General features: G+C 41.5%; 1 protein-coding gene across 5 annotated transcripts in view; it reads right to left on the minus strand.

Annotated features, from left to right (window-relative positions):
- The window catches only part of KIAA0753 (KIAA0753 ortholog), a 67,707-nt gene that overhangs the window by 20,815 nt on the left and 33,907 nt on the right, over positions 1-12,985 (minus strand). For 4 of the 5 annotated variants that reach the window (XR_002174731.3, XR_002174730.3, XM_019926826.3 and 1 more), the window contains exons 11-14: positions 8,608-8,686; positions 7,471-7,554; positions 4,429-4,614; positions 3,234-3,315 (exon numbers count right to left, since the gene is read on the minus strand). Coding sequence is in view for 3 of the 5 variants with exons in the window: in XM_019926826.3 (XP_019782385.2) it covers positions 3,234-3,315; positions 4,429-4,614; positions 7,471-7,554; positions 8,608-8,686 (431 nt within the window). In the remaining 2 variants the exon portion in view is untranslated. Of the gene's footprint in view, positions 1-3,233; positions 3,316-4,428; positions 4,615-7,470; positions 7,555-8,607; positions 8,687-11,907; positions 11,998-12,242; positions 12,333-12,985 lie in introns of all 5 variants that reach the window. The other variant, XM_073798476.1, reaches the window with a different exon arrangement.

The raw sequence follows: 12,985 nt of genomic DNA on the forward strand, positions 1-12,985 counted from the left end.
CTGAACATACAATCAGAACAATTAGAAACAGAGGGTTCTTATGAGGATTTCATGATTCTGGATTTAAAGTGTCCAAAAATTCATTTCAGAGCTCCTTTTAAATGCAAACCTAGACTCTAGCAGAGTCAGAGATAGTGACTAACAATTTAAATTGTCCTTGAAAAAGAGAACACCGAGTCCTTGGTAAGGCTGTCTTCTGCATGATGCAACCTGACTGTGGCCATTGGCCAAACCATCAGTGAAACAGTCACCCTTCAACACTTCCCTCTCCTCTGCTTCCTTACGAAAAGATGCCCACTGATTCACTAAGCAATGATTAGAAGGGTCCCTGTGCCAGGCCCATGCTAGGTACCGTCGGGACACAACTGAATATGACAAAACTCTCTGGCCTCAAAGATTCTGTGGCTTCTTTGGGAGAGATAAAGAGCTCTAACAGGGTAGGACATGCCAAAAGTCTACGGGAGTTCACAGGAAGGGAGCAAAGTTCCAGCCTAGGAAAGCCAGGAAAAGCACGGCCGAGTAGGATCACATGAGCCGGGCCTCGAAGAATGGTTCAACTGTCATGTGAGGATGAAAATGGAAGCTGGAGTAGGAATCGGGGAAAGAGAGACTGACATGAACAAAGAATAGCGCTGGAAAAATTACAGAAGACAAAAGGAACAAATTTGTTATTTTGTTTAGATGGCTCATCTTTCTGTCAGAATTTGACATGGAGAATACTTTTCCTAAGACAATACCCCAAACTCATACTCTAAAAAAAGTATATATACATAAGCTGCTGTTGTAAACCTTCTATATCCACAATTTCCTTTACTTCTCTTAATACTCATAGTACTGAAATTCCTTTAGAGGTAATGTTTAACCACAGTTTATTTTCCTCCTTTCACTGCGTAAAGTAATAACTGATAAGCATGTGTCAAAGAGAATTTGAGTAACACTTCCCAGCCCAAATTGTGACAGTAGCCTAGCAACTGCAGCCAGAACGCATATGTATGAATTTTTTAAAGTGGAAGAGACAAGTGAAAGTCTTTTCAACAAACAGAGCAAGAACAAGTGGATATCCATTAGTGGAAAAAAAAAAAGAACCTCTACCTCAAACCACAGGCAAACTTTTATTCAAGATGGATCACAGGCCCACACATAAAAGCTAAAACCATGAAGCTTCTAGAGGAAAACAAGTCTCTCTTCTCAACTTGGGAGTAGGCAAAGGTTTATTAGATCAGAGAAAGCAAAAACTATACAAGAAAAAATGGACAGGTTAGACTTTATCAAAATTTAAAATGTCTGCTCATAATAAAACACATTTGAGAAAATAAATAGGTGAGCTATAGATGGGGAAGAATGTTTGCAGATATCCGCTGGACGAGATTAGTGCCTGCTGGGATGAGGGGAGGGAGAATGAGGGGTGATGCTACTGGATGCAGGGCTTCTTTTCAGTGAGGAAAACGTTCTGGAATTAGCAATGACGTCTGCACAATTCTGTAAATATACTAAAAATTACTGAACTCTTTAAAAGGGTAAATTTTATGGTATGTGAATTACATCCAATAAAGCTGTTTTGAAAACAAACTATATATACATATATATATATATATATATATATGAGACAAAGAACTCAAACCCACAATGCATAAAGAATTCCTACAACTCAAAAATAAAAAGACAATCCAATTTCTTAAAATGTACAAAAGATTTGGACACTTCACAAAGGAAGACATACAAATGACTAATAACTACTTGAAAATGTTCTAAACATCATTATTCACCAAGGAAATGAAATTAAAGCCATAAAGAGATATTGCTACAGGCCCACCAGAATGGTTACAATGAAAAAGACTGACAATTCAAATACTGGCAAAGCTCTCTAGCAACAGGAACTCAATGTAGATGGGAGTGTAAAACGGTACAGCCACTTTGGGGAAAGGTTTGGCAGTTTTTTATAAAGTTAAACATGTACCTATCCCATAACCTGGCAAGTCTACTCAGGTGTTTATCCAAGAGAAATGAAAACTTATGTCCATACAAAGACTATACATGAATACACCCATAGCAGATTTATTTCTAATAGCCCCAAACTAGAAATAACCAAATGCAGATCTACAGGCAAATGGATAAACTAGATGTGGTACATGCGTACAATGGAATACTACTCAGCAATAAAAAGGAATGAACGCTGATACAAAGTGTGGTAGGCTGCACACTGGCTCCACATTCTATTCCCTGGAACCTGTTAATGTCCCCTCTATGGCAAGAGGGACTTTAAGGATCTTGAGATGGGGAGAGTAACCTGGATCACTGGGGTGGCCCCTAAGTGTAATCAACATGTCCTTATAACAAGCAGGCAGAGGAAGATTTGACTCAGAAGAGGAGAAGGCAATGTGACAACAGAAGCAGTGTGAAGTAATATGGCTGCAAGCCAAGGACTGCAGGCAGCCTTAGAAGGTGGAAGAAGGAACCAGCCCTGCCACCACCTTGATTTTAGCCCTTTAAGACTCACTTCAAACTTCTGACCTCCAGGAACTGTAAGAGAAAAAATTTGTTTTAAACTGCTAAATTTGTGCTTTAACTTGTTACAAACTTGTTACTGTGGCAATAGGAAACAAGTAATAGATAAATTTATAAGATATCATGCTAAATGAAAGAAGCCTTAGACAAAAGAGTAAATACATGTATGATTCCATTTATATGAAATTCTAAAACAGGCAAAACTAATCTATAGTTAAAAAAAAAAAAGCACAGTCGTTGCCTGGGTGGTGCGGAACTGACAGGGAAGGAGCATAGGGGAACTCTCCACAGTGATGAGAAGCTCTGTTTTGAGAGAAGTGTTGGGTAACAAAGGTATGCCCGTCTGTCAAAACCCATCAAACAACACTTAATAAGTTAACACTTAATAAGTTAAGATCTGTGCATTTTATTATATGTGAATTTTATCTCAAAAGGAAAAAAAGCCATAAATAAATATTAAGCCCTAGTTAGTGATAACAAATGTTGAAATATTTCAGATAAGATGTACTGATGTCTTCAAGTTACTCTGAAATGCATCCAAAAATAAGATGGATTGATGGATGCACAGAGGATAAGTAGACATATGATAAAGCAAACACGGCAACATTTTAATTGTAGAATCTAGAAGATGCGTATATGGGTGTCCACTGCAGAATTTTTTCAACTTTTCTGTATGTTTGAAATTTTTCAGAATACAATGTCGAGGGAAAAAGTGGGGAAACACTCACCATTTTTTTCTTCCTGCATCCAAAGATGAGGATCAGTAAATACAATTTTATTATATCTTTGGCGAACCGTCTCCTGGTATTTCTTTAAAAAAAAAAAAAAGTATAATTTATGAGGAAAAAAATTAGTTTCATTACAAACCAGAGACAGTACAGCAGACATTTCCTATAGACCCATTACCAGAAACAGGCATCTCCCAGGGCCAGGAAGTGATTAGTTCATGAGATGAAATGTAAAAGAAAATGAAGCAATTAATCTAATTAATCTAATCTAGACCAGCACTGCCCACTAGAGCTTGAAGTGATGATGGAAATGTTCTATTTTTGCCATGTCCAATATACCAGCTAACTATTGACCGCTTGAAATGTGAGTGATGTACTTACTCTTAATTAATTTGCCTTAAATGGCCTCTGTGGCTACAGACTACCGTTTTGGAGCTTCAGGTCTAGACAGTTAACGAGGGGTAATCAGTTACAAGACTAGGATGAACTACACATTTTAAAATGTTCAAAAACCAACTAAAAGTTGCCTTCCCTAGAATGTTTCTGTTTAGCAGCAAAGCCAAAATGAGATTTCATCATGGTGGAGTTAAAAAGAAAATGCTGAACTAGGAGTCAGGAGACCTGGATTCTCAGCCCACCTCTGGTGGGAATTTTTGTGTGACCTTGGCCACGTCACTTACTCCCTTATTGGGTCTCAATTTCCTGCTCAGAACAATCCAGGGGTTGGCTTGAGTAATGTTTGAGGTCTAAAATTCTCTGAGAAAAGCGTTCTAAAGTAGTATCATGGGAATTAGAGAAGGTAAAGTTAGCTGTGATTTGCCGGGATCACATGCTAGCAGAGCAGAAGAGGCAACTGAACAGCATTTACAAGCTGAGGGATGAAGAAGTTAAGTTGTTGGTCGCATCGGTGGGCCTGGGCTCCGGTCCAGTGTCTTTCGTATCCCATACCAAAGATGAGTTATGTGTCAGGCAGGGTGCTGATACTTCATACCTCATTTTGTCCTTAAAAGCACCCTACTTATTAGAGAGAGTACAGGACTTTACCAAGGCCGTACACTGGGCTGGCAGTCGAGCTGGGATTTAAGCTCAGGACCAGGTGACTCTGAAGTTCTAAGCTACAGAGCCATGAGAAGAAGTGGCGCTCGGCAGAAGTCAGCAGCCAGCCACCGACCAGAGCTGGCAGTCCCGGCCTTACCTCCATTTCCTCCATGCGGAGCATCATGGCCTCCAGACATGGGCTGTCATTGCTGCCCCCCCAGGTGGCTAAGGCCTCAGGCTCCGAGATCTTAGAGTGAGTCACAGCCCAGAGCTCGTGAGCGGCATCTTCCAAAAAATCATCCAGCTGCTGAATGCTACTGGATTCACAATCAACAGCTGTAGCCTGCAAAACAAGGGAAGGGGATGGAGAGGCGATACAGAAATAACAGAGATCTTAAAGATTAATGCTACTCATAATAAACCAACCACGCAGTGATCCAACACGCAGTCTCTACACTACATCTAACCTCTCCTAAGTCAGTAAACGTCAAGAGCAGTAACATCAGTACAATTTCTACCACAGTCATTTAAACAGCAACATCAACTGAGGAGTACCATTACTGAGGAGTACCATTACTGCGAATTATCTTTATTACCTGTTTTGCCAGTTGGTAAAGCAAATATATTCCTTGTGCTATACTCAGAAGAACGTCCAATATTTCACATGTCACATACTACAGAGGACATACCTACAGTATTCTCTTTTTGGTTCAGTGCTTTGTAAAAACATCTGTTCATGACATCACAAAAGTTCATGATTCTTGTCTTTGCTTGAGACTTTCTACCTGTAACCTGGAAGAGCTTTGACCAGCCTTTCTTGACCTTGTATTCTTTACATTCACTTTACAGCTTGCAAAGCATTTTTATACGTGTTGTTATTTCTTTTGATTCTAATATATGTCTATAATCTGCTCTGAAAGAGGCTTTTACAAAGAATGTCTGCTGGGGGAATAATCATATCAGGCTCTGGAATGAGACATTCCTGGGACTAAATCTTGGTTCTGCCTACTGGTATGCCTCCAAGTGTGGGCAAGTTTACTTAACCTCTCTGGGCCTCAACCTTCTGGTCTGTAACATGGAAATAATAATCCTATATTTCAGAGTTGTAAGGATTACATGAGCATTTTCACATTGGAACACTTACAATGGTTGGCACGAAGAACAGTTACCGCCATAGTAATTTTTAAAACCTTTTAATCAATGGTTCACAGAAGAAAATATATTAATGGCCAATCAAGATATAAAGAAATGCTCAACCTTAACCAAAGTTAAAGAAATGAATATCAGTTGAATAACCAATACAATAAAATTAACAAAAAAATCTAGAGACAACTAAACCAATAATACAGGTCTGGTTAAGATGTGTTTATTTGTATTTTCATTCTTAATATTTAAAGAATTGAATATCAAGAATACTACGAGATGAGAGATAAGGTCCCAATATGCTGGTATGGAAAGATCACCAAAATATAAAGGAAGAAGCTGGATACAGAAGAGCATATGGTATCCGTTTGTGGGGGGCTTTTACTTTTTACATTACACTTTCTCTGAATCGTTTGCATTTTTAGCCACGTGCATATACAACTTTTAATTAAAAAAACCACACTTTGGAAAAGTGCATTTCACACACAAGTTCAGTTAGTGGCGGCAGCAGCAGCAGGAGACAAACACGTTATGATGGCACCTTTCCAAAACCTTTTTCCTGATACCAGGGATCGTCTTGTCTGCAAGAAAACTACCGAGAGCTTCAGTTTACTTGCAAAGCGCAGCAAACGTCTATTCCATTTGAGAGATGAGAACTCTGGGAATATGTGTTCAAGGTCCCACAGCTCTTTTATAAGTTAACACAGCAAAATAACTCTTTTTACTTCATCATGCCAACTTCAATGAGTTGGTTTTTACTCAGTTATTTATAAAAACTGACTGTTGACGGTGCTGCCTGGGAAATTCTGTGCAGTGATGCTGTGTAACAGCAGCCCAGAACACTGAATACTGGATAGAGTTACTTTTCTATTTCAAGAAATTGTATTAAAGCCCATTTAATGCCTCCAGAATGATTCTTATATATAAGAATGATCATTTCTAGTAATATTCAAACATGTCTACTTCACTGACAGCATTTATGGCCACTTCATATTTCTGTCATATTAATATGCCTTATGGAGCTGCCTCCCTAGATGGGCGGCTAGTCTCATTTTTTGCTAGGGAAAAAGGTATTTGGCGGCTCTGATGCACAAAGCATCCAGCCATAGCGTGCCCAGTCTGTACGAGTCAGAGGTAGGCTTTCAGCTTCCGGTCTCAGAAGCCTCACCTCACGTGAGATTCTGTCACAAAATATTGGTACAATAAAATTACAATTGCAGAAATTATGAAAATACACCAAAACTAAACTATTGCTTAATAAATTAGAACAGGGTTACATTCTCAAAATCTTTCTTCCCGTTCCTAAGGTTGGGCTGGTGGAACTTCATTCCAACTTCCTTCTAACTCTGAGACCTTCACCCTTGCTCTGCCCTTTACTTGCTTTGAGCATGTAAAGCAGTAACTTCTTTCCAACCTCCACAAAGACCCACTAGAGGCAGCCTGCACCTCCCCGTCCCTACGCCTAGGCAGGGTGGGAACATTCCCACAGATGCTGAACACAAGTCCTCCGGAGGAAGAGCACGAGGGTGGCCAACCACAAGATATGTTTCCATTCTTCTCAAATGTTATCATTTGCTCCTGAGCCACCTCTTCTCTCTGCCAGGCCAGGTACTGGTCATTATTAGGCACTCAAAACATGCTTGCCTAACAAGAAGTATTAGGCCCTCAGTATAAAGGAAATTAGGCCAGTAATGAGCAAAAGTAGGCTGAATCAGAGGAAATGAGGGCAGCCATTCTTCTGCCGCAGGCCATCAACATTCAGGGTCACGCAGTCTACCCACATTCTGTCATCAGGAGGAAAGGAAAAAGACGCTGACAAAAAATCTGTGGCTCTAGAGATTTCTGTGAGCTGTCTGCAAGGCTCATCTAAGTCATAATGCTAAATATACACTGTAAGAATGAATATGCCAAATATGAAAAACAACCTCCACCCTCTGGAGCGGGATAGTCTAGTGTTTGCAGGGTAATCCGCCTATCAGTTTTCCTTACAACCCAGGACATTATCATGCAATAATACCAGTGTCAGGCCAGAATGCCAGCCCCACACAACACACACCTTCTCCGCAGGCTGGGCTGTTGCTGCGATCACTGACAGTCGATCCTTCAAACGAGTATCTGCTTCCACAGAAGAATTGACTCTCTATTAAAACAGACAAGCATGCTCATGAATGATGAACATTTACAACCCATATTAGTACAAATGGATTTTGCTCCCAGAATAACTTCTGTGTGGAACTGTTCATCAGCTTTAGCTATATCAGGCTTTTTGCGGGAATTCAAAGCACTCTGTCTTCATGAAAATAAATGCCATGTGCTGATCTTGGCTTTCTGCGCCTTGTCTTCCCTCAACTTTGTAAACACTGTCAGAGTAGCTGTGTGTTTTTGTGCAATTACTCAACTTCTCTGTTCCACAGTTTCCTCACTGATAACATAAGGAGGTTGGACGGTTTGGCCACTAAGAACCCTCCCAGTTCTATAGTCCTGAGATTTCCATGGACTCTAAAAATGATTTAACATTTCTTAGACCAAGAGATACAGAAGTTCAGTGGTCTGTTCAGGGTCCCAGAATGTCCTTCATTCTATTTAAGATTCTAGTGCTCTTCTGTGGCCTCATCTACTCACACAAACAAGATTATTTCCATTTACGGGGTGGATCTAGAGGGTCTGGCCGTAGCCTTCAGCTCACCGCTCATAGGAGGATGGCACAACCTACTGGTGAGGCTCTATGCAATTTCATCTTGAAGAAAGTACCGGTTTGTGCACAGAAAGCTGTCCTAACATCTCTCTCCTTGGGAAAAATAGAGCAAATCATTCCAAATCACTGAGGTGAAAGAGCAGTGATGGGATTAGAGTGGAAGCAGTGAACGGAACACTAACACCACCAATAGCTCTATTTGATTAAGAACGTAAATTGCAATAGAAACTCATTCCCCAAACTAAAATCTCACCTTTCTCAAAAGTGGTACTTTCTCTTCCCCCATCTGGTTCCCTTCCTCACAATAGAAGACACATCAACCATGTGGGTGCCCCAAAGGGGCCCCAGCAGCACTGCACACACGCTATGAAGCACGGAGCAGCACCGCAGCTTCCAGCTGCCAGACACTCAGCCCTGCAAAGGCTCAGTGTGACCTCTGGAGCAACTCTTTTTATTTGAAACTTCCAAAAGGCAAGCACACGGGATGAACTAGATTACCTGGGCCTTGACCAGGAGAGGCTTCAAACGCTCCAGAACTGCCTTCTCTACCTTATCCGCTAATTGGGTGGCAGAAACACTATTTAGAAATAAAACTGAAAATTAAAATCAAAAGCAAGAAAATATCCTATTGTGCATATTTATTTACCACCCCAGCCGAAGGGAAACCAAATGATTATAAAAACTGTAGGGCCTCTAATTTTCATGGCCATATGAAATCCCTGGGGATCTCGTTAAATGCAGATTCTGATTCACTTGGTCTGAGGGAGGCCTGAGAGTCTGCATTTCCAACAAGCTTTCAGGTGATGCAATAATGCTGGTCGTGAACCTAACTTTGAGGACAAGGGCTGAGATAACATCTGAAGAAGTATATTAGGCTCTGAATCCATTTTGAAAGAATAATGGCTGCCTTGAAACAACTAAAGAGGGCAGAAGACTCGACAAATGAAACCAATTTTGTTCCCTTCCAAGCCCGACAGTAACACAATTAGACATAAACTCACAAAGACAAGGGGGGAAAATGGTGCTGGAAGCAGAAGGACAAAAGTGGTAAGTAACTTACTGGCCTGAGAAAGCTGAATTCTAGGGTCATAATGGGGAAACCTGAGAACTTACACAATTTGTACTGCTGACTTAAAGAGGCCCAAGACTGGTAGCACCAGGTATGCCTAGGCCTGGGGGTGAGCTGGGAGGCGGTGGCTTAACTATAAAAGACAAGAGTCAAATGATGTTTGAGAAGTTAGATCCCGAGGTCCCTTTCCCTCCTTCGCACAACTGGACCACTGCCTCTCTCCAGCTCTGAGGGAAGTCTGGTTGCTCATTCTCTGGAGGGGCCTCTTGACCAGGGGATGCCAATTACATTGAGACAGGAGGTGCCCTACTGAAAAGAGGGGGTTCATGTACGTGAGCTGAATGCCAAGTGGTAAGACTCACCACCCTCCTGCCCAGCTCAGCTCCTAGGACACTGGCATCAGGTCCTCACCCTCCAGGCAGAAGATCAAAAGACTCATCTCTGGATAGTTTGACCTACCCCAAAGGAAAGACCTAAAGACCCACATGAGGGTCCTTAGCCAACAGTCCACCCAGATGACCCTAGAGTAAAGCTCAAGGTCAATAATCCTTCCATCAGATGGTGCTAGAATAGCCAGATATCCATAAGGAAAACAATGAACTTGCGTCAGCATCTCATCTCATGCACAGAAATTAATAAAAAATGGATTGCAGACATAAAAATAAAACCTAAAACTATAAAGCATTTAGAAGGAAACACAGACCATCTTTGAGATGTCAGCATTGGCAATGATTACTTGTTTCACAGAAGAGACTGTAAAATGAAAAAACTGATAAGCTGATCCTAATCAAAATTTAAAACTTCTAGTCATCAAAAGACCCCATTAAGAAAATATATAGGCAAGCCACAGTATTGTGAGAAAATATCTGCTGCACATATTCTGAAAAGGGCCTCAAATCCAGAAAATATATTTTAAAACTCTTAGAAATCAGTAATTAAAAAAATGATAAAAAATGGGCAAAAGACTTGAACAGACACATGACAATAAGCACTAAAACAGATGCTCATCATCATTAGACTTCAAGAAAATACAAACTAAAATCCCACCAAGATACCACCACACTCTCACCAGAATGGCTAAAATTAAAAAACAATAAAACAAAAACCCCAGACATTACCAAATGTCAGCTAGGATGTGGAAAAACTAGAAAGTAACTCCCATACTAACTAAAAATGGAAAATACCCCAAAGGTTAATTCACAGGAGGATGGATAAACAGACTGTGGGACAGTCATGCAATAGAATACTTCTTGGCAATAAAACAGAAAACTATGCAAGGCAGCCCGCTGTCCCCCTGACCAGGCTTCTTCCAGAAGTCCACTGCACTTGGTTCACTTCCAGATGCCCCAAATGGGGTAAGCCCTACATTTGCAAGGACTCATTCATGACCTTGCCCATTAACTTCCCAGGATGGGCACCTAAAAACTCCTAGGGAAGTGCAGGATGGACTCTGTGCAGCCTACTTTCCCTGGGAATCTTCATCTACTACCAGCAGCGTGGCCTTTTCCTTGTTTAGCTAGGTTTGGGCTTGCTTCTCAGCTGTCAGGATGAACAATATATGGCTAGTGATACACACTTATATAACAGATTTATGAATAAGGGTAATGAAAAGATTAACACAGGAATCAGGACAGTGGTGAACTCTGGGGAGAAAGAAGGGGATGCAACTGAAGAGGGACTCACAGGGAGTTTGAGAGCAGGGGTGCTGACCTATCTCTTGGTTTGGGGTGGTGGTTCACAGTGCTCACCCTCGAAAGCAAGAGCCACAGCCCTTCCAGCCTGGGAGTGAACGTTCTATCGTGACCAGTGACAGCATGCACAGCTGTGTCAACGAAAATTCTGTTCATGTGACTTCAGGGTGAATCATTATCAGAGCTAGAAAAATGAGCCAACTGCAGTAGTATCAACTAAACCTTCTCATGAACTTCTTCGTGCCCGTAGTTAGGTGGTAACACTCTTGGGGGCAAATGGGAAAAGCAAACTAATTCAAAAACCTTAGGCTGCACTCAAGCTAACATGTGAAGCAAAAGTATCCACACAGCCACTCACAAGAGCAGATTGCATGTCAACCTCCTACCCTACCAAGCCAGGAGAAAAGTACCTCTGAGTGCAGTACAGACAAACAGATATAATACTGATCTTTCAGATTAAACTCCTCCGAAACTATAGATATCATATCATTCAAACTCCACACAAAAGAAATAATTCCTAGCAAAAATACTGTGTAAAATACACATAGGCATGCAGATATTCATTCATTCATTCATTTAGTGAGCTTAGGCCCAAATGGTCCAGCTTGGTGGTGAAACTATCTAGACCAATTAGAATAGGCAAGCATTCACTGTCCTTCCTCAGAAGCAAACACATACCTCAGTTTTTTTCCCCCTATTAATTAATTAATCAATCTATCTATTTATTTATTTATGGTTGTGTTGGGTCTTTGTTGCTGCGCGTGGGCTTTCTCTAGTTGCGGCGAGCAGGGGCTACTCTTCATTGCGGTGGATGGGCTTCTCATTGTGGTGGCTTCTCTTGTTGCAGAGCACGGGCTCTAGGCGCACAGGCTTCAGTAGTTGTGGCTCGCGGGCTCTAGAGCACAGGCTCAGTAGTTGTGGCGCACAGGCTTAGCTGCTCCGCGGCATGTGGGATCTTCCTGGACCAGGGCTCGAACCCGTGTCCCCTGCATTGGCAGGCGGATTCTTAACCACTGCGCCACCAGGAAAGTCCCATACCTCAGTTTTTGAAGTCTATCCATTTCTTCAGTTTTGAGTTCATTCAATTCCTTTGTTCTTCTGGAAGTTTCAGCATCAAGCCAACTGAGCCTAGAGGATGGTATCAGAGTCACCCTAACTCTCCTCAAACCAGCCAGGACTCCCTGGGGCTCCAGTCTGGGCTCCACTGTTGGCTTCTTAGGTGACTTCGAAGTACTTTAAGCAGGCAGATGGTCAATAAACATAAGAAGTGTGACTACACCACTCAACAATCTCAACTAGTTGTGAAAATGACTAGATGACGTAGAACAGCCCTGCTGCTTTGGTTTTTCTCTACCTCAGAAACATACAGTTACCTCTGTTTTTGCATTTTGTCCATTTCTTCGGCTTTTAATTCTTCTAATTCCTTTAATCTTTTGGAAATTTCAGCATCAAGCCAAGTGAGTCTAGCAGACAGTACAAAAGACTCAGACCAATTCTGCCTTGACCTGCAGGTAGCATTACCACATAAAGAGACCAGGAGTCAGGATCCCCCAGAGCACCAATCCTGGCCCCATTAAAGACTCAGGAGGTAACGCAGCCTCTGGGCCAGTAAAGCTCTCCGTGTAACGTTTCATGTAAAAAGACATTCACCCGCAAGAGCACTCCTAGTGAGTGTGCAGAGCCACAAAAAAGAAATACCCACGAATATTCTCGAGAAAACTAGCCATTGCTGCAGTTAGGACTTCTTGCTCAGCTGTAAAACAAAGCTGTTCCTGTATCTTCCAGCTCAAAGAAATGGGCTCCCAGGAGAGCCCTAAAGGCAGAGAAAAGTCAAATAAAAACAGAAAGGAAAAGCTGACTCGGAACAACCTTACTGTATGTGTTAGGGCTTGATGCTTTCAGTTTAGGGTACGTGAATAGTATCAAATTATCTAATGGTCCACTTTTGCTTTGGCTTCCCTATAATTGCAAGAACAATTCCAGCCAAATGAATGCAGAGCAACCTGTTTTCACTGCTCTCTTGTCATGGAATGGCCTCACCTCATCACCCCCTATTTAAAGCCTATTCTTTAAGTCCTAATTGATTTTCCATCTCCCTCCACAAAGCATAGATCTC

The sequence above is a fragment of the Tursiops truncatus genome, chromosome 20 (assembly GCF_011762595.2).
Source record: "Tursiops truncatus isolate mTurTru1 chromosome 20, mTurTru1.mat.Y, whole genome shotgun sequence".
Taxonomy (NCBI): domain Eukaryota; kingdom Metazoa; phylum Chordata; class Mammalia; order Artiodactyla; family Delphinidae; genus Tursiops; species Tursiops truncatus.